This window comes from Euprymna scolopes, chromosome 1, assembly GCF_053919585.1.
Source record: "Euprymna scolopes isolate OS-2025 chromosome 1, ASM5391958v1, whole genome shotgun sequence".
In the NCBI taxonomy this organism is placed as follows: Eukaryota; Metazoa; Mollusca; class Cephalopoda; order Sepiida; family Sepiolidae; genus Euprymna; species Euprymna scolopes.
In genome coordinates this window covers 7648355-7670538 of record NC_136482.1, presented here as the reverse complement: position 1 = coordinate 7670538, position 22184 = coordinate 7648355, and the positions used below count along the sequence as shown (strand labels likewise).

At 32.7% G+C, this 22184-nt stretch overlaps 2 protein-coding genes across 5 annotated transcripts in view; one reads left to right on the top strand and one right to left on the bottom strand.

Moving 5' to 3' along the window:
* LOC145276916 (peregrin-like) overlaps window positions 1-22184 on the top strand; it is a 334772-nt gene that overhangs the window by 82237 nt on the left and 230351 nt on the right. The gene's annotated exons all lie outside the window — the stretch shown is intronic.
* LOC145276859 (uncharacterized) lies at window positions 4396-10086 on the bottom strand. Its single transcript, XM_080128293.1, has 2 exons — window positions 4995-10086; window positions 4396-4867 (listed from the first exon to the last, which is right to left on the bottom strand). The coding sequence occupies exons 1-2, from the start codon at window positions 9202-9204 to the stop codon at window positions 4536-4538; spliced, it is 4542 nt and encodes a 1513-aa protein (XP_079984419.1). The 5' UTR covers window positions 9205-10086; the 3' UTR covers window positions 4396-4535.

Here is a 22184-nt window from a genome sequence, read left to right as displayed (position 1 = left end):
GGTCCATCCTGGGCCCAACTCTTTTCCTGATCTACATTAATGATCTTCCAAATCACATCCTTACATCATTTCTAGACATTTATGCTGACAACACTACCATTTATGGTAGCACATCTAAGACAGTAAACGACCAAGTTCTCTCCAATTCTCTCTCCTCTGATCTTGAGCACGTAGTACAATGGGGTAAGGAGTGGCTGGTTACTTTTAATGCATCTAAAACCAAGCTTCTCTCTTTACATCATCAACATTCTGATCCACATCTGGCATCAATTGAAATGAATGGCTCTCGTCTTCAGGAGGCCTCAAGTTTTGACAAGCTTCTTGGCTTGACCATTACTCCTGATCTTAAATGGAACACGTACATCAAATCTGTTGCCAAGGCTGCTGGAAAAATGGTGGGATCTTTCTATCGATCCGGTAGATATCTCACTGCTGATGCTATTCTCTATCTATATAAGAGCTAGGTACGTCCAAGGATGGAATACTGTTGCCACATCTGGGCAGGAGCTGCTAGAAAGGACTTGTCCTGCCTTGATAGAGTTCAAAATAGACTTCGTAGCCTCGTAGGAGATGTCCTTTTCTCTTCCTTGCAACCTCTCTCACAGAAGAGATGTTGCAAGTTTGTCTCTGCTTTATCGTTATTTTCATGGAAAGTGTTCGACTGAGCTTCAATCTATGGTCCCCCCTCGCCAAACTTTTACAAGAAACACTCGTCTAGTTGTAAACACTATCAATAATTCCCCCCACTCTTTATCTGTGCCTAAACCTAAACGTAGATTCCATGAACAGAGCTTCTTTCTTAGAACTGCACGCCTGTGGAATTGTCTTCCGTTTTCCTGCTTTCCGGCTGACTACAATATTGTTGTGTTCAAGTCTAAGTTTATCCCCCCCCCCTACACACAGCGTTTTTTTTTTTTTTTTTCCAATGTTTTTAACATCGTTTCAGGGTTATTACTTATCCCCCCCCCCATACACACACCTACAAACACCCGGGCAACCCCCCGCTAGTCTATATATATAAAAGCGAAAATGTGTGTTTGTATGTCTCACAAAAACTTTCGACATGGGTCACGGATTTTCACGAGATTGGTATCATTTTAAAGCTCGGTCCTTCGCCCGACAAATATCGAAAAATTGGCCAAAAACATTAATTCCTTCACCCTAAAATCATCAGTTATCTACGGGGGGGGGGGGGGTCAGCAAAAACCGTCCTCTCATGACAAGTCTGCTTCTACGCATGCGCAAATGACATCGGAACATGATTTAGTTTAAATATTAAAAAAAAAAAAAAACGACCTAATTTTGTCAACGTCGTCTTAGTTCAGTTCATTAGAGCGCGGCCTCATTATCTAAAGCTTTTGGGTTCGAATCATGGTGTGAGATATTTTATTTTTTTAAATTTTTTTTTATTTTTAAAGCCATTTTTTTTATTTTTAAGCCATTTTTCACATGTTTTTTTTTGGTTTTTATTTTTCAGATTTTTTAAAGAAGTTTTAACGTTCGTTTTTCTGTTTTTTTTTTCATCACATTCGTGTTTTCTTTTTTTGTTTTTCCGATTTTTACATTTAACATCGTTCGTTTGCCTTACGTTAGTTTTTTTTGTGTTTTTTTTTCGATTTTTAAAGTTTTAACATTTATTTTATATAAAATATTTAATAATTTACTATTTAATATTTAAAAATATTTACTTCGCTTATTCTTATGTTTTGATTACCCCCCCCCTCTGCCCGAGCACACACACCTCTAAACACCCGGGCAACACCAGGTACCCCCCCCCCCCCGCTAATCTATGTATATATATATATATATATATAAAAAAGTGAAAATGTGTGTGTGTGTCAGCTAAAAACATTCGACAGACAGAACAAAAATTCACAAATTTGGTCTCATATGAAAACCCCATCCTTCGCCCGACAAATATAGAAAAATTGGCCAAAAACGTTAATTTTTTCACCCTGAAATCAGCACTTTTCTACAGGGGGGGTCAGCAAAAACCGTCCTCTCATGACAAGATCGGTTCTACGCATGCGTCAGACGATGTCATAACCTAATTTAGTTTAAATATTTGAAGAACTGACACAATTTCATGTATGTTGTGTTAGCTCAGTTGGTTAGAGCATTGGGTCATTATCTAAACGTTTTTGGTTCGAATCGTGGTGTGAGATTTTTTTTTTTTTTCGATTTTAATATTGAAGCAGGGTTATTTAAGCCATTTTTCACGTAACATTCGTTTTTCTGTTTTTTTTAATTCTTTTTTACTTCGCTTATTCTTAGGTTTTCATTTACACCCCCCAACCCCGACCGACCACACACACCCAAAAATACCCGGGTCCCCACCAATTTTTTAAATTTTAATATTGAAACAGGCTTATTTAAGCCATTTTTCACGTGTTTTTAAAATTTTTTTTTATTTTTCAGATTTTTTTTTATTTTTCAGATTTTTAAAAAGTTTTAACGTTCGTTTTTCTGTTTTCTTTTTTGTTTTTCCGATTTTTACATTTAACATTGTTCGTTTGCCTTACGGTAGTATTTTTGTTTTGACCCCCCCCCCAACCGCCCGACCTCCCCCCCCTATTTTTCAGATAAGTTTTAACGTTCGTTTTTCTGTTTTCTTTTTTGTTTTTGTTTTTTACTTCGCTTATTCTTATGTTTTCATTAATCCCCCCCCTCCATCCACACACACACACACACCTCCAAACACTCGGCCCCCCCCCCCCCCCCCCGCTAGTCCTTATAGAAAAGAACATGTCATAACAAAAATAAACAACATGGTAGGAATATCTCTTTTAAAACTTTATTGTACTTTGAGAATCTTTTAATTTATTTTTTTCAATCATTCAAATATATATACACACAGTAGAACCCCGGGATATGGTGGCCCTAGGATATGTTTTTTCAAGTTACGATGTGGAATACAATGTTTTTCCGGCCCCTGGTTATGGTATTCACCCCACCTTATGGTGTTATTTATAATGTTATTTGATTATATACATGTATATTATATACTGTACTGTATTTTGTTACTAATTTTTAATGCTGTATCCCGGAATTCTACTGTGTATCATATATATATATATATATATATATATATATATATATATATATAATGTATAAAAGGCTATATGTCTGTTTGTCTCAATATATTCAAACTCTATCTCCTCTAAAACTAAAATTCTCAGAGTGGTACTGGTGGCCTCAAATGATTGGATTTTTTATGGACTGTTCTTTTATGGGTATTTAATTGGTTAAAATAGTTTTTAAGGAGTCAAAAATGGAACAATCGTTATACATTTTGTACATTCATCGGAGTTTATTTTTAATTTTTTAATCAGTTCATATGCGTATCATGTCGGTACAGTAGTAACGTCACCAGCTTTGAATGCTACAGTTTGGCTTTCGGTTTCAATTCCAGCTGATGGCACCCAAATACTTTTCTTTTTATTTTTGAAATCACGACTTTATAATAATATATACCAAATCTGGACAAATAAAAATATATTTAAGCATATTTTATGGCCGAGCAAAACCAGGTACCCCCCCCCCCCCTGCTAGTATATATATATTGGTCTGACTATCTCTTAAAGAACTTTTTAATTTGTCCTCAGGAAATAATTTCCATGAAAGTGAATAGAATTTTCCTGTTTACTAGAGAATAAAAGTATGTTTAACCGGTTTGATCAATGGTGTTTTAATCAAAAAGCGTCATTGTAATAGCATTGAATATTTGCAAAAAATTTTTTTCTTCAACGTAAACGATTTAACTTCAGACTGGCAGTCAACATTTTCAAAATTTTGCTATTTAGGCTATGGGCCCAAAGGTCAAAATCCCTCTAGATTTTTGATTCTGTGACCTCGGTTGGGGGTGGAAGAAAAAATGGTGTCAAATGAATGCCAATAGACTCCTGAACATCATATTTTTTTTCACAAGCACAAATGTTGCGCATTAATGAAAACGGCGGCTATATTTAAAGATGGCCGACAATCATCAAATAGAACATTATGACTTGCTTAAACCTTAGTAGCACACAAACCGATAACAATACAGACATCTAGTTTAGCACATTTTATTCCCAATTTATTTCTTCATCATTTAATACATAAATATTGGACTTAATATATTTACTATGCTTCAAAATAGGGAATATTTTTCTAAAAAAGCTTTTTTCAAACATCTTATTTGAAACAACTTCAATCTTTTCTGTGGATAACTAAAGAAATAGATTTACATTTTGATATTTCTCATGTAGAGACACCTATAGTCTACCAATATTATTAGTCATACAAATCTATTGCTATATTTTGTATGTAACAAGATCGTTTAAACCTGAGGTAGAGCTGCGATTTTGTGTCATTTTTTATACACATCAACTTGGTAAAATATACAATGTTTGTCAATTTTCATTAAAAAGTATTTTTTTGAATCTATGAATAATAACACAGATTTAAAGGACAAAAAGGCATTTTTAATGAAAGTTAAACAAACAACATGTTAGTAAATAAGATCATATATGCTTTTATTTAAAACTGATCACTGCTTATGCCACTTCATCATCATCGTCGTCGTCATCACCATCATCAGTGTCATCATCATCATGTCCAATGTTTTTACTAATTTTATAACGAGAATCTCTTGCACACTTGCACATATCTGTGCATGGGACCCTGTTTTGGAGACATGTACAAATGTTAACGTCTTTACAATGACTTTTTTTACATTTGGCAGAGCAGTTAATTAAATCCATTAAACTGTCTGGAGCAGGAAGAAGATTCATCCAATGGATTACTAAATCTCCATTTTCTATCTTCCATCCATGACAATCAGGGGATGGTATATCAGGATTTGCATGGAGGCTCCTTTTATAGACACCTGAAAAAAGAAAGAAATTAACATTAATATTGAATAATTTTCATCCTTTCTAATAAGCAAATAACAATGAAACTCCATATATTTAATTTTTACATATAATTGGAAATTAAATATTTATAAAACGTACCTGCTTGATAGTTAGCTCGCTTGATGTGTTCACTCAGGGCATCTTGATTTGGAGGCATTGTGATTTCCAATTTTCTTTGGAATCTAAACATGTTGTATCTGGCTTCATTAACACTTGTGACATTTTGTTGGCCATACAACCTGCAAACAAACATTTCCAATGATTTTGCTGTGTCTGGTTTCACATAAAATTCATTACCAAGATCACTGAATGCGTAACAAAACTCATTCTCTCTCAGTAATAAACTAAGTGCTTTCTTTTTGCCCTTTCCGTAAAATGAACTGACACTATCACATCCTGTAAAACAATGTAGACCAATCAAGGCTTGACTGACAGACTCTCCAATGTTGTCTTTTATCATCTTGATGTCTATTGTTCGCAAATTTGTTCCTCTTCCTGTGTGGAAGTATAAATGTGCGGGAATAAGATTTTGTAAAGAAACTCCAATTACAAACACATCGGTATCAGGACTCATAATGATTACATCCGTACTAGTGTTGGCTGCAAAAGAAGCATGCAAATAAATCCGTGTATCAGCTTCTTCTTGTGAGCTACAAAGTTTTGTCTCTTCTAACCGGATGACAATATCACTTGCCTCTTTTCCAGGTGAGAAGGAATGACATTTCTTGTTATGCGCCAAGAATACCTTCACTCCTCTAAGCTCTGATGTTGAAACATTAGACCATGTTTCATCCAAGAATTCTATTAAGGACTTTTTATTCTCTCCATTTGAAAGAAATTTCTTCCATTGCTGAGGAAGGAGCTGACCATGGATTCTTATCTGAGAGCTAGTAGCAGCTCTTTTATCCCTCTCGATATTTTTTATAGAGATCTGCTGGTATGTATCAGTAACAAAATGAATTTCTTTAGAATGATTCGATTTTGCCCTGTTCACTAAACTTTTCAAAATAACAAGAGCAAGATTAAGAAATGTTTTCTCTCCTTGTAATTTGTTCAAATTTAATTGGTGTATCAGCGACATACCATCCACTATATATATGCCACCTACTATAGGGTTCTCAACAATAGGATTGTTAGCATGGCTTTCTAAAGCATGAAGTAAGTTTGCTTTATTAGTTTTAACCAACGATCCATGTGAATTTGCAAGGGACAATGGTAATGGACCTAAGGAATATGACAGTAATTCTTGAAGATTAATGTTCCGGATTCTACCAATCACAACCAATCTTGCTAGGAGATTTCTATCTGCTTCCAAAGTGATATCCTTTCCGTGGACATGATGATTTGATTTTTTAGACATACTGGAGAATGTTTTTAAATTCATTCTTTTCATCGGGGCAAAAAAATCAACTTCTCCCGTTTGTAGACGCTGCCCACAGAAATTTTCAAATTCTGATTTGCCCCTTGCCTTAGCAAATTGCAGATCATTTTGAACATCTTGTGTCGCAACTAATCCTGATGCAATATGGATCAACTCAGCTGGTTCATACTCAAATGGATTAAACATACTGTTTACTGTGTCTATTATCTTTCCAATAGCAAGCTTATCATGTTTCATCCGACTGTGTAAAAGATCTGATCGTGTTCCACTTCGTTCTCCTTTGCCAGCCATAGTTTCACATTCATGGGTAATAGACCCTCTCGCATGATGGGACCATATCCACCTGTTGACGGCTCTCTTGTTTGTGCTGAAGCCTGTCATACCACCTTTTGTTTTTGAATCACGATTAGCAGTTTGTTCGATGGTTTGGTCACAAGGAATTTTAGCAAAGGCATTTGAGCTTCTTTGAACAGCAAAATCTCCTCCAATGCATTGTGTATATATCACTGGATGAGTATTAGCGAGATTAGACATCTCCAACCAGTAAACTGGAAGGTATCTGCTATAATTTACATGGTCATATGCAAACACCCAAGGTAACATCTGTCTAACACTTGCCAAGTGAAGTTCCCAGTTTGACTCTCGAATACCTCTAAGGAAAAGTAAAAGAATTTCTACAATGTCAATATAAGAACTCCAGAATGCAAAAGTTTGCTTTTTGTTGCCAACCTGTATAAATTCTTCATAGGATGATAGAAAACTTTGAAAATGTTCTCCCTTCAGAATTTCTTCATACCGAGGTCCTGGGAATGATTGTGACAAGGATGTCATTAAATGCTTCACTTTTTCTGCCTTTTCTTCAGGAATGCTGTTTAAATAGGTTGTCAAACGCATATGCTGCATTGCTTCGGCCACTAATTTATGGGCTCTAACTGCTCTGTTATAGTGTCTACCTGTGAAAACTCCATTTATTGAGCCTACAGCAACAACTTCTGATTCTATTAGAATATCTTGAAGCCCGGCATCACGAAAACGCTTTCCCAAACACCCAAGAAAGGACATTGCTGTATGAAAAGCACCAAGTCGAATCACCAATCTCTTCATGAAATATGGATTTCTCCATCTAATTAATTGTGCCTTTGAATAGATTGCTTGATCCATTACAATAACAAGAGACTCTAACTTGAGTTGATCTGCAATGTCAATGCTTTTTTTTAGAATTGTAAGGACTGTATCCATTTCTGTGGGGCTAACATCAATTACGGGTAAATAACCTATGGTAGATTTTGATGCAATCTCCCTTTTGCACAGGAGTTGGTTAAACCCAGTCCAAGATGGTAATATAATTTCACTGCCGAATTTTGTGATATAGTACGCTATATCAAGTTTTAGAGAATTTTGCAGAAATACACGATCTGAATGAAGTGAAACATGTTCAGCAAATGGTAGTGGGCCATCTTTTCTTCCACCGGTGTATGTAGCCAAATTTACTTCTGGTGGTTCCAATGTTCTTTTCCGTGTTCTTTTGAGTCCTTCTACTGCAATCTTAGATGCACACGGTTCGACTAACATATTTTGTATTATTATCCCAGTTGTGTTGTGTGTTGTTCCATGTCCAGATAAAGTTTCCTCACCAAAATCATTATTGTCCCAGACCAAAGTTGTTGGAATATCTGCCTGGATGGTGGATGGAATAGAATTTTCTCCACGATTGATTTCAAGTTCAGCTAGTGCTGTATCATGATTTAAAACCACCGAATGAGAAACACAATGTCCCAAACCATTCAATAAACCAATCACTTGGGCAGATCCAGACAGATGGCGTACAGCCATACCAAGTGATAAATGTTTTGGCATTAATGTACGTCCGTTAGAAGACAAAAATATAATGTCTTGTGAAATAGACAAAATCTTTCTATAGACGGATGCAGATATGTCCATTATTTTTTCTGTGCACAAATCTTCAGATGCCCCAACTATCCATGCAAGAAAGTTAAATAAAATATGGGGCACCATCTTTTCAGCCTCCTGCAAATTTAATGTTTCTGCTGTTGGCGGCCATACTTGTTGAATAATATTTCTCAGATCCATAGCTGTTATGTACAAGTTAGAAAGAGGATTTGGATCTGAGCGTACATGACTTGTTTGTTGGTTTGTGTCATTTTCTGACGACTCTGTTTCACTTGGAGTTGTGGTATGTGTTTCCTCATGGAGTACTGTTTTTTCCTCTACAAGAGAAGACACTGTAATGTCATTTACATACACAATGTCACCTTGTGATCTCATTTTAGGAGTGATGAAGCATAATTGAGGAAATTTTTTCATTAATCTTTGTTTTAAATATCCTGTTTTATATAAATGCGCATCAACTCCATGTGTTTCTTTAATCTGTTTGACAAACAAATCTTTCAATTTTTTAAGTCTCATGATTTCCTTGTTTTCGATAATCCTTGTTTGGACTAATTTCGCAAAGACCTCAAATGCTTTAGCATATGAAGTTTGCTCAGAGTGTTCGGTTTTGGTTGGTTTGGTTAAATATCGAGTGAAGTCACGGTAACATGAGTTATGATATTTCACTTCGATTGCTACACAATCTTTATTCCTTATTTGCATGAGGAGTGATTCATTTTCATTTTCTTCTGCTGCTCGTTTTAAATTAGCAGCTTCTATTGTCGAACATCTGACAAGTTTTTCCCTGTTTCTTTTGCCAGATCCTTTGCACACTATAGTTTTTACTTTTTGGCATAGTATGCAAACATCTGGTAAAATATGCTCTGATCTAGCTGGCAAAGATGGTCGATCAAAATTGGAACGAAGAACCCGTCTTTTTTTAGCTGGTGGATCATCATTTTCGGCAGTAGTCGCATCAATGTTTTCTTGAGATGGGGACCCTGTAAAAATAAATATATTTAGGAGTTTAATATGCATTTGAAATAACAAAGTATATGGAAAAGTTCAAATTAAAAATATCCAATCATTATTTCATAAATCCAAAACATTTCATTAAAAATTTAAGATTTTTTTTGTATAGTGCTGATAAAACTTCTGTGAAAAAATTGTATGTTATTAATTTACATTCTACAATTAAATCGTCTGGTGACTCCTTATTAATCGGACCAAGGGATGTTTACAAAATCATGCAATATATTTATCATTGGAATTGGTAGGTAAATTCAATATGCAATGCACTTTATTTTACTAGTGAGTTACCACTTATCAAGGCTAAAAGCCACACGAGGATAAAGGTTAATGGAATAGATTGTCAAGTTACTGATTGTGGAAGTGCTAGAATCAAGAAATGGTACCATAGACAGTTGTATCTATATTTAGAATCATAAAAGAAATGAAACATTTCCAGATTAAAACCAATAGCTAAAATTATTGAAATTATGAAAACTGTTAAATAGTAACAGCATTTGGCTAAGAGCAAAGTGTACCCTTTATTCTGATAATACAGGTTATCTTTTGTTTCAGATTTGTGAAGGAGAAATCTTTCTAAACTGAGGCAATTGTAATTTTTGTTCCAATCAGAATACATTTTTGGTGAACTAAATTTTACCCACAATAAAACCCTGTTTTGTATCTATGTTCTCGTGGGGGAGGCAAGTAAATAGAAATAAACTCTAGTTTTTTTTTTTGTTTTCTTTACAAGTGAAATTTTCTAAAACAGATGCCAACTTTTATGTACATATTCAATTGTTTGAAAAGATATTAATGTAGATTAACACCCTCATTTAAATCGCTCCCTCCCCCGAGAAGAAAAAAGATTGTACAACTTAGAAGTTTACAAAAAAAAAAAAAAAAAAAAAAAAAAAATTAAAAATCAATTAAATTGAATAAATATATTTTAGAATTTAGAGGTGTTGACCTTTTTTCTAGTGAAGATAAATTCTGTGCGTTTTTTTATTGGGAGAGGAGGGGGTAAATTACAATCTTGGCACCCAGACTTAGGGTTAATGGTAAAAAAAAATTAACAATAGTCTCCAGGAAATGGAGGATGATTTTCCATTAAATTTATATACGAAATGTTACTCTAAATCCATTTTTTCCTACCATAAAATTTTTCATGCTGTTCAGTTCACACGTACTTGCCTAAGTGAATAGAGGGAGTATAAGAAAAATTGTCTCTTTCCAAATACGTATCAATAAAAATAAAAATTATTAAAAGCTTAAACTTACCTTCGAAAACGTTATCAGTATTCTTTTCTAGTTTTTTCTGAATTCTTTCAATTTTCTGATAATCCGTGAAACGTGCATAACAAGTTGGTATTTCAACGTGCATAACGAGGTGGTATTTCAGTTGAATCACATCTTAAGTCAAAGTTTTTCGCAATTTCTGCTTGTGGTCCATGTAAACCTTTCCATTTTTTAACATATTCTAAAAAGCGCGTCCATGTCTTCACTGAAAAAGATCTAACATTCAATGTTTTAGTTGGAAATATGCACATAACGCACTCTTTTTTGTCTTTGTTTACAAACATTTCTTCTTCACTGGAGGCAGCCATATTGAATTTTTAACTCGCACTACGATGATTGTGATTGGTAGATTGTAAGGAGTAAATAAAAGAAGTATTCTGAATGGCTACTTTTTTGTACGAAGGCAACTTAACAGTTAGCATTTTTTTGTGCATTAAAATTAAAATTATTTATTAATGCACCATAATCTTGCTTGTGAAATTTTTTTCCATGTTTCTTATGATTTTATACATATTATATCCAAAAATCATGCCCACCCCTTTGACATCTCATTAAAATTAAGAATTTTCACTCTGGGCCGACGGCCTAATTATATCATAATTCCTTTATATCAATTCAAGCATGTGTAACTCATTTACTTGGTTTTAAAGAAATAAAAGAATTTTCATTTATCTTCTACTTAGACTAGCATATTTTACCCATGACATTTTAACAGAAAAAACAAAGAACCACTTTTGTATTTACGTAAAGGCAGCACTTTTTTATTGATACACATTTGATTAAGGATGGCAGAATTTTCTTTTTTTGTTATTTAAAAAAAAATTTATAGCAACTCTTTCCTCCATGTCTAGCACTTTCGGTCTTTACGACTTGTGATCTTGTGTCTGTTAATGGATTGTGTCATTATTTTGTTATTTTGTTCATGATTTGTGATGTCATATGTTGTGCATAGAATAACATACAAGATAAAATACAAGCAATGTCTGCAGAGTTTGATTCTATATAAATCTACCCAAATACTTACAATCTCACAGAATAAATAATAGGAGTATATGGTTCCAAATCAAGTATTTCAATTTTTTTTTTTCTATCTGCGGATAGGGGCAACTTTTTGGATGCCAGATATTCATCCACTATCTCATACATTCCAAATGAGAGAGCTTTTTAATGCAATTGTTTGTATCTCTCTTGCACTTGGTTCACTGAGTATATTTGCCAGGTACTTTTTAGACTTCTTTTTTATGAGTCTGGTTGTTTCTATAATAACTGAAGATTCCAGTTTCTTTTCATGTTGTACATAAAACCTTGGTATTTTATCTTTTCATTAGATAAACTCATAAAATGTCATTGTAAATTCATTTTTCACCACTTTTTCTGAACTCATCTAGTTTAGATTGTTTGTGCTAGTTTTATTTTAACATGATTAGATAATTTCTTCCAAAACAAAAAGGTCCTGGATATGACCTTAAACTATATCCAGCTTGCGAGCTTTGGGGAGTGTGGAGCCATCCTTTAATTACCGTTGCTCCCAGGTCCACTCTGACTCGAGTGGTAGTACCTGTAAGGGTCCCAACTATGGGTTAAATAGAAACCAACTTGAAAACAACTAATATATTCTATTAAAATATTTTTTTTCAAAATCTTTGGATTCGGCATTAAATAACCTGAAAAGGGTTGATATGCCGTAAAACAACCAACCAACCAATCCAAACAAACAAAAAAAAACTATGGGATAGATATAATTTTTGAAATCTGTCTAGTCAAATAAATTTCCAGTTTGAGAAAAGGGGTGTTTCATAGAAATCCTTGTGAAGGTGTCCTGTAAAATAAAAGGAAAATTGCCATAGGTTAATTAGCCTTCATTTTAATTACATGACATTGCATCACTGGACATAACTTGGACATCTCCATTTGTAATATGCACCCATTTTCTTATTCAGTGCTTAAATAAATCTGTTTTGACTCCTCCATTAAATTGTCCTTTCTGCACAGTTTTGATTCTCTTTACTATCCACAGATCCTAACACCCTCACCCCACTCCTAAGATAGACTCGTTATTTATCAATTTGCAGCTTCCAGACTTAGCACCATAGAGACATCACTGTCAGCTGTGCCCGTAATCTTGCATTCGTCACAGATAAAACTGCTGATGCAATGCATCTTCTAATCTCTTGGCCTCGTTTTGCATGATGGACTAGGCAGATGTCGCGGGGACATTTCTCATCACTAAATTTGATAAACATAACTGCAATGCAACCACACACAAGATCTTTTTTTCTTTTTTCAACATTTTGAAAACAATTGAGAAAATAAAAATAGAAGTTAAGTGGTATAAGAAGGAAAAAAATTGTTAATCAGATATTTAGTGACTTAGCAGGGTTACCTGGTGTTGTCCAGGTGGATAGCTAAAACAAAATTCGAGTTTCTAACAAAGTGTAATGTATCTATATAATAATACAATAAAGCAATTTTATGTTCATACGTATATTTGCTTGCACGAAATATTCCTCAGGGAAGAAAGTGATATTAAGATCAAGAACTACAGGGTGGAACGATAAATTTATTGCCCTAAAGAAAACAACACTACAGCTATATCTTAAAACTTTTATTGAAAAAATTAATCCTGGTAACTTGATTATATAGTACAGCTGGCGTCTATTCAATGTAGCCGCCTTCAGCCTTAATCACTGCCTCGATATGAGACCGGAACTGGGAGTATGCCTTTTTCACAAGCACCAGCGGGAGCTCAGGGGATACTCTACAAATGGCGTCGATCAGGCTGGCCGGTGTTATAGGAAGTCATGTTGGTGATGTTTTCGACATATGACCAAACGAAGTAGTCCAGCGGATTCAGGTCGGGGAAAGAGGGAGGGCCAGTGAGAAAAGGGTACAAAGTCATAGCACTCATTCTGAAGTCAAGCCTGGGTCTGTTGAGACTTGTGGACTGACGCCGAGTTCTGCTGCCACAGCTAGGGTCTGCCAGTGGCCACTTGATTGCACCAGGGGGACCATCACACTCTTCAACACATCCAGGTACACTTTGGGGGTTGATGTGGCATGATTTGACCCTCACTTGAAACCACATTGAAGACCATAACCGTGGCTGGAAACTTTGTTGAGCTGTGCCTTCAAGCATTGAACCGTCCAGATTTGCATAACTTGGATCAGTAGAGAGCATGAGTTGTACAGTGGCACATCTCTGATCTCACTCATTAAACATTGTGTCACTTTCAAACATAATAGAAGGCTCCTATTGCTTTTGGGATTTGTACACAACTGACCAATTAATAGATGATCTGCAACAAAGAAAGAAAACCGATTTTCATCAAACGGAAATGGAATCATGTTGTCTTTTCTAGGGTGACAATTTTATCATCTGTATTGCCCATACAACTATGTAAATAAAAAAGCTGATAGAGCTTCTGGTGGCAAGTCTATAGTTCTGAAAATACAATTATGCAAAACCAGATAGGATTTGACACGGACATACAGGCGGTTGCTGTATTAACATTGCACAAAACCATGACAATCTGCTCCATCTATTTGTCACTAGCTCAGGTCGCAGTTGAATCCAAGCTAAATAACTTAATAACATAGTTCCCCAAGCCATTCCTACTGTTGGTTGAGTTTTATGATCGTAATGAAATGTGGGGCAGTAAAAAGCACAGATTGCTGAAAAAAATTAAAGACGAAAATAACTTCTGCTTCTACAACAATAAAAGCAACATATTTGCACCAAGCAATGAGAATATCTTCAGCACTGGATTTAACTGTGTTAGCCAATAATAGAAAGGATGTCTTGACTTCATTTTTGTTGATTTTCTCTTCTGTCTTTCATTGTATTATTGGTTAACAAGGGAGAAATAAGTTTTTACACTCATTTTGTCTTCAAATAGATTCAACCATTTCAAATTATAATATTGCACAAATAGTTTTGTTTTGGTGTCATTTTTTTTCTGTAATCTACATACTTTACGGAAATCATGACCTCACGCAATGCCAGATAACTCTTCTAGTTTATAATATTTATTAATCTTTATTTATGTGTTCCTTCAGTTTGATACTATTTTTTTCTATTTGCATTTATGTCAAACTTATCTGATTAATTGAACTCTGATAAATATTGTGAAATTTCATCTTGTGATATCTTGCATATTTTTCAGCTTAATTCATTAATTGATGATACACTGCCATAATTCACACATGATTTAAGCTTCCTTGACTTGAGGAAGTACTGCTTATCAGGAGACTTTGTTTGTTTGGGCGTGTCCACCAACTAATCTGATTTACAAGGTAATAGCACCAAACACTGCTATCAGGATGGTATAGGAAGAACAGTGGTGGTCAACTGAGGATGTGGCTTGCAATGGTCAAAACTGACTTAGAAACTATGGCCTGCCCTCACATCGTCAGGGCGCGACTATCGAATTGCAAATGGCTGAAGTATACTGATGAGTCAAAAGCGCACAAACCTGAATCAGCCACTTTCCTTGACTTGTGATGCGACAAATTTACTTGGAGCTGGCTCCACCCACCATCGGTGAAGTACAATACACGGCCATCATTGCCAATTTTGTGGTTCGCATCATATCAGCTCAGACAGCAACCCTGACCTAACTCTGGATGTGCCAGATCATTACTTTGAAAGTTATCAGCTATATCTGCTAACATTGCAAAAACAAAAAAAAACTATTCTGACAATCTTCGGCCTTTATTTTTACCATTTCAGCAGGCATCATGATGGGTAAAGTAAACTTGTAATCATGGAGGATACGAAAAATTTCAAAATTACTTAAAAATATAAAAATAAAATTTAATCTTTCATTCCTTTAAAAAAAAATCTTCTGTGATGATTCATTTTTTTGTCTTTAATTATTTTTTATTGAAGGAAATCAACTTTTTTTACATAGCTAAGAAGGTTAGAACACATTTGCTGGTGGTTGAAGCTCGTTTCAGTTGCTGTTATGTATTTTCTTTAATTTCTTAAATCGACTGGAGATATTTCTTTGATTTTTTTTTTTTTTTTTTTTTACTTGATTCACAGAATTATAAAACAACAAACGTGAAAGAACTTTTTTACAAAATTAAAAAAATCAGTTCAAATAATTGTAGTAAAATATTAGTGGTGGGACGATTAATCGGAATCGTTAATCGTAAGAATCGTGTATTTTGGGAGGTATCGGAATCGGAATCGCATCGTTAAAAAATACCTTAATTTTCCGATTTCTTCATTACGATTCTTTTAGTCTGATGTTGAAAAAAAGAAAAAAAAATCCTGATATTTCTAACCGCAAGAGAGAAATAAAAAGAAACCAAAGAAATTCATTATTAACAGGGCAATGCTTAGTGCCCCTCCCTTACAAGGTTCATTCATTCAGATCTATTGTACCTATTTACTATGCCTCCCCACGGGACAGAGTTAGACACCAGGGTCGTTTTTTAACGTGGAGAAAAGGTACAAAAATTAAAATTGTCTCAGTCGTGAAGGATTTCTCCTCCACCGAAAGAGAACAAGAAAATGAAGTGCAGCATCTGTGTAATCAAAACTACAAAAGAGTTAACTTAAAAAGAAGTATGCAGGGCTCTACATTGCGAGTAAAAACAACAAAAAAAAAAACGCTTATCTTTTTGGCGATTGTTTTTTTTTTTTACTGACAAATCTAATAGTGAATGAAAATGCTTTTTCAACTTATATTTTCTTAAAGTAAAACGAGCAAAGTCAAATTATTTAAACAGTAAAAGGTTTAATAGAACAATATACTTTTTTTTCTTTTTTTAAAAGAAGGCTTTTGAAAGAAATATCTCTAAAATGAAATTGATCCCGTTGTATTATTTCGCAAAGTTTTGACAGCAGTCGGTTTCTTTTGAAGTTTCAAAAAAATCGACCCCATACCTATCTCTTCCAAACCTAAAGTTATTAAATAACCCCTTCGTTAATTTAAGGGTAATTAATTCAATTCAGTCAAGTTTTTTTTTTAATTTCATTGAAATAAAATCCATTTTTTTTTTTTCTCCAGAAAGATAAAACCCTGAATTTGATTATATTAAAAGCAGAATAATATAATCTTTTTTCTAGAATTTTAAATTGAAAATTAAAAGTGTTTTGCGCAGTTTTTTGGCGAACGAAAAAGAAATTAATATATATTTTGTAAAAGGTTTTGTAATCAATTAATTTTTATGTCGAAATGATATTTACGATTAATTAAAAAAAAGTATTTATAAATAGAATTCTACTAAGGACTTATAATTTAGCAATATTGAACCGCATCAACCATGTGTGAATTGAACACGGTCAACCAAAAACAAATTCAAAAGAAAATGCTGGTTTGTATTACTGTACACATAGATTCGAAAAAGTTGTCAAAAAACAAATATATAACAAATAAATGTAATCAAAGACAAGATAAGTTATTTTTCTACCTAACTGGATATATTTTTCGGGTTTTTATTCAATGTAACATGTTTATTCAGCTCGAAAAGCATACAGTGTTTACTGATGTATTGGAAAATTCAAAATGGCGCCCGACACTCTCTTTAACACGGTAAGTTCAGGAAAAGATGTTATAAATAATAAACTATACAAAATACTGCTAGAAACTCGCTCAATATATGTTACCGTGACATATTTTGGCATATATTCGGTGTTTTTTTAATAGTATTTTGTCTAGTTTATTATTTATAACACCTTTTCCCGAACTTACCATGTTAAAGAGAGTGTCGGTCGCCATTTTGAATTTTCCAATACATCGGTAAATACTGCATGTTTTTCGAGCTGAATAAACATGTTACATTGAATAAAAACAAAACAAATGTATCCAATTTGGTAGAAAAGTAACTTATCTTGCCTTTGATAATATTTGTTTGTTATATATTTGTTTTTTGACAACTTTTTCGAATCTATGCGTACAGTAATACAAACCCAAAAATGCATATTTGCATTTCATTATGTAAACTTTTATACATTGGTTTAAAAAATTAAATTCTATAAGTTTTTTTTGTTAACTACTGGTTGGTACAATTTACCGCCCCATTCCTTTATATTTTTTTCTTTTTGTCTTTTTTAGCGGATTATTTTCAATTAATTATCCAAATAAGTGACTAGCTTTAAAACAAAATTTAATAGTAAATTATTTGTTTACAGATAAACTGAATTTTCTAATATAGCCCAAAGTCCAAAAAAAATCTTTTTGAAGTTGATGAAGATGATGAGTTGAAAGCCATTTGCAAAGTCTGTCAAATTAAAATATCGCGAGGAATAAAACCATCTAACATGACCACAACCAACATGTTAAAACATTTAACTATGAAGCATCCAAATAAATTGGAGGAGCAAAATAAAAAAGAAAAGGAACAAAAAATTACCAACTAGTCACTCAGAGCAGTTTTATTAGTGAGGGTCGAAATCGCAGTGTCTTTTTTTTTTGCCTACGTCACCATCTAGGTGTCACTATTTTTTTTAACCCTCCTTAACTTCAAAGAGTAAATACAATATATACAACTAAAAAATAATTTTTAAAAATGCTGATTCCATTCATGAAAAATTCTTTTAACTAGAAATTAAAACTTAGGTAAAGATAGCTGACTGACAGCAACAGGAGCACTGGTTAACTACTGAACCACGTGGAAAGGTGTGGGGGTGAGGAAAAAAAAAGGAAATTAAATGATGATAATAAATTATGATAACCGTCTTTGAAAGGCACTAAACTCCTAAAATTTACTTCTTTAAAATTTTAGGCGGCACTCCCCGGCGATTTTAAAGCACTCTCTCTCTCTCTAAAAAAAAAAAAAAAAAAAGATTTAATTTTTAAATTTGGGAAAGATATATTTATTATAACCGAATTCCTGTATGAAGACTGGATCTACTTTATTGGACGTGTTAATTTGTGAGATAAGTAATTTTTCAATGTTTAATATGTTTTTAAAGTTTCAATTATCAATTAAATTTTTTTAATTGCATTTATTTTTCAATTTATTTAAAAAAACAGGGTTTTAAATGTATTTTTCAAGGTAACAAGCTTAATTTTTAATTTCGACAACCCTGAGAATTTAATTATTAAAAAAATATTGAAATGTGACATTTTTTTATTTAACATTTCTATTAGTTCAATTAATTTTCTTTCAATAATTCATTTCACTCAACAAACTTCACCATTTTTTGTTTAAAATTTTTTCTGTAATTTTGGTAATTATGTTTGCTCAATTTTATCTAGTATTTCATTTGTTTTTTATAGTGGTATCATTTTTATATGTGTTCCTTTGATATACCCTATTTCAAAATTAGTTTGGCTAAACTTATTCTTCACGTTAGAAACAACTTGTAAAAGCAATGAAAAAGTAAGAAAATATAATAGGCGTTAACTACTCCTTGTGAATTATGGAGGTTTGAAGAACTGCCGTCACAAATACAACTATCAATAGCTAAACAAAAATCGTTTTTGAAATTCCTTTAATTGTAACTTTTCGCTATACCTACCTTTTGGTATAAAACACAAAAACTTTCGATTAATGGTATTTCTCATATATGGTCGTTAACTTTGGAAAGGTTATTTTGTATCTACGGCGCCATGTCACGTGGTATATTGTTTTTTTTTCATTACGCACGTTCATTTATGAATTATTTAATTAAATATTTATCTTTTTTATATTTAATTAGTATATATTTTCTTTCTCTTCCGCTATATTTTTTTTATTTAATTCATTAAATCTGTTAATTATGAGCACCAAAATAATGAATCGTGTGTATTTATTCTCTAATTTTCTTGTTTTTGTTCTGTTATATAAATTCTATTTTATTTGTTTTTTCTCTGAAGGATAAATTCTATTTTCTTTGAGTTTTTTTTTCTGTATTCCAATTAAGTAAAATAAATTTTCTCTAAAATAAATTTTGCTAATTTTTCCGTTTAGTTTACTATATAATTTTATTTAATCCAAAACACGACGGTGTAGACATAAAATATCTCTTCCAAAGTTAGGGAACATATTTGGGAACCACCGACCATAAGTATAAAACTACCTGGTATATTTCAAAACAATAAATTCCCTAGGAATCGGAATCGTACTTGGTATCGGAATCGTTAATCAATATTTTCCTGGAATCGGAATCGTATAAAAATTAGGAATCGTCCCAACACTATAAAATATACTATGTTTGAAAACCATGGGAAAGAATTTATAAGGTTTTATCTTTTTTATTCAAATAATATTGCTCCGCTCGAAGTACATTATTTTTCCGGCATTCAAATGTTTTTTTGCGATGTAGAATTGTTTAGTTACAATAATCTGTTTCAATGTGAAATAAATTTTTCTTATCTAAAAGACATGCAGTTCGAAAGTCAAATATATTTGAAAACCAATATTTCCTGAAGGAACTATTATTATACATAACAATGGCAAGTGTTGTTAGATCAGCATTATATATGAAAAATTTGAAAATGCTTGAAATATCTCAATGGCAAACATAGAAAGAGCTTGATTATCTAAGTAGCTTTAAAAAGATTTTTTAAAATCTGGCTGAAAATGAAGTTATGTCTGTTTTTGTGTATACACATTTGGATATTTCCTCCTTCAAAACCATATGTGTTTCAGCGCATTTTTTATGCTACTTTTTCAATAAAAATGTTATATCTTTGTTAAAACACAAGATTTAGCTATGAAATTTGACATATAAATGTATTTTCATGCAAGGAATCTGATTATAACACTGAAAAATCTCTAGAAATTAATGGTTTTCAAATAATCTGCAGTAAATACACATAAATGCTGCAACACCATAAAAAATCCACGTATCCATTAAAAAAAAGTTAGATCACTTGAAATTGAATTGTAATACATTTTATGTACAAGAAACTGAAATCTAATACTAAAACGGTTTAGAAATGAATATATTGTAATATTTCTTTTATATTATTGTAGATTAACACTTTCTGCTAAATCAACCCTACTTGCCTCTCCTAAATATGTGATTCTCCTTTTTTAGGCAATTACATATGAACACACTGAAAAACCTGGTAGAAATGGAAAAAATATATACATCTATATATCTATAAAAATGAAATTGTCTCTGTGTACATTTCCCTACCAAACTACTTTGTCAATTTTCAGTCTAAGGACTCGAGATTTGACATAAGAGGCATTGAGATTAGTAGAAAAGCTTTTTAATCAGTTTTCAGCCAGAAATTTAGCTGTTAAGGGGTCAAAGTTCAACAATCTAACTTTTGAAAACTCTACCAAACTTCTCTGCCAATTTTCGGTCTAAACACTTGAAATTTTAGATAAAGATTACTTGAACATGGATTAAACTTTTTAATTTGATTTAAGCCCAAAACAAATGTTAAGAGATCAAAATTGAGGTCAAAGTTAAAAAAAATTTTGACCTCTGCGATCTCTACCAAATTACTCAGCCAATTTTTGGTCTAAACATTTGAAATTTTACATAAAGTGCATTCAGAAACAGGACCAGCTTTTTAATTGGGGGTTAGGGCGAAAATTTGGCTACCAAGAGGTCAAAGTTCAAAATATTTGGCCTTTGTGGTCTCTAGCAAACTATTCAGCCAATTTTGGGTATAAACATTTGAAATTTTACATAAAGGATATTCAGACATGCAGCAAGCTTTTTAATCAGTTTTTGGGATGAAAATTTGGTTGCCAAGAGGTCAAAATTGAAAGATTTGACCTTTGTAGACTCTACTAAATTCCTCCACCAATTTTGGGTCTAAACACTTGAAATTTTACCTGGACATGAGTCAAACTTTTTAATATATATATATATATATATATATATTTTTTTTTTAATATATATATATATATTTTTTAATAATTTATATTATTTTTAATATATATATATATATATATATATATATATATATATATTTTTTTTTTTAATATATATATATATATATATATATATGCACATGAAGCGATGAACAGTGCATAGGGCCCAAGTAAAGCCGGGCTGAACTGCTAGTTCACTATAAAAATGTAATGTAAAATAATCTTAGATTTGAAAACATTCTAACGTTTTAGGACAGTTAACCATTTTTTTGAATGAAAATAAATCCAGTGTGTTTTCTTTCTTTTTTTTTATTATTTAAATATTTTTTACTTTTGAAGACTGTGGTTTTAAGTCATTGAAGGAGGAGGGAGCTTGCCACTCTGACTTAGGTTGGTAGTAGGGTTAGGGGAAATTTTAAAACTTGTCAGAAAGGAGAAAAAAAACCCAATTACTTTATAGTGGGAGATTAGTTTCACGTATAAATTTTATGTAAAATAATTCACCATTTGCAGGTCATTCTAGCGATTTAGGGCAGCTAATCAATTTATTTTTCTATGAGATGAATCCTGTGTTTTTATTTTTTTTTACTAAGGCAGATTTATGTGTGGTTTTAAGACATTTATACAATGAGGAAGCTTGCCACTCGGCCTTCGGGTTAGTAGTTGGGTTATGAAAGGGGTTTTATTTTGAAGTGAATATCATTCAGACTTAGTGGATTAGATTAAAGATTTTTCAGAGTGCGGCCTGTCATTCAGATTTAAAGTTAATGATATGACATGTTCAAGAGAGGTACTCAGACTGCATATACTTTCAAATTGAAAAAATGTCAAAAGAATTTGAAGTACTAACTGCTCTAAAAAGCAAGAATGGCCGGAAAATGTGGGATCATTATATATTAAATTTATATGTGAAACTGATTCTCTTCTACTCTAAATTCTAA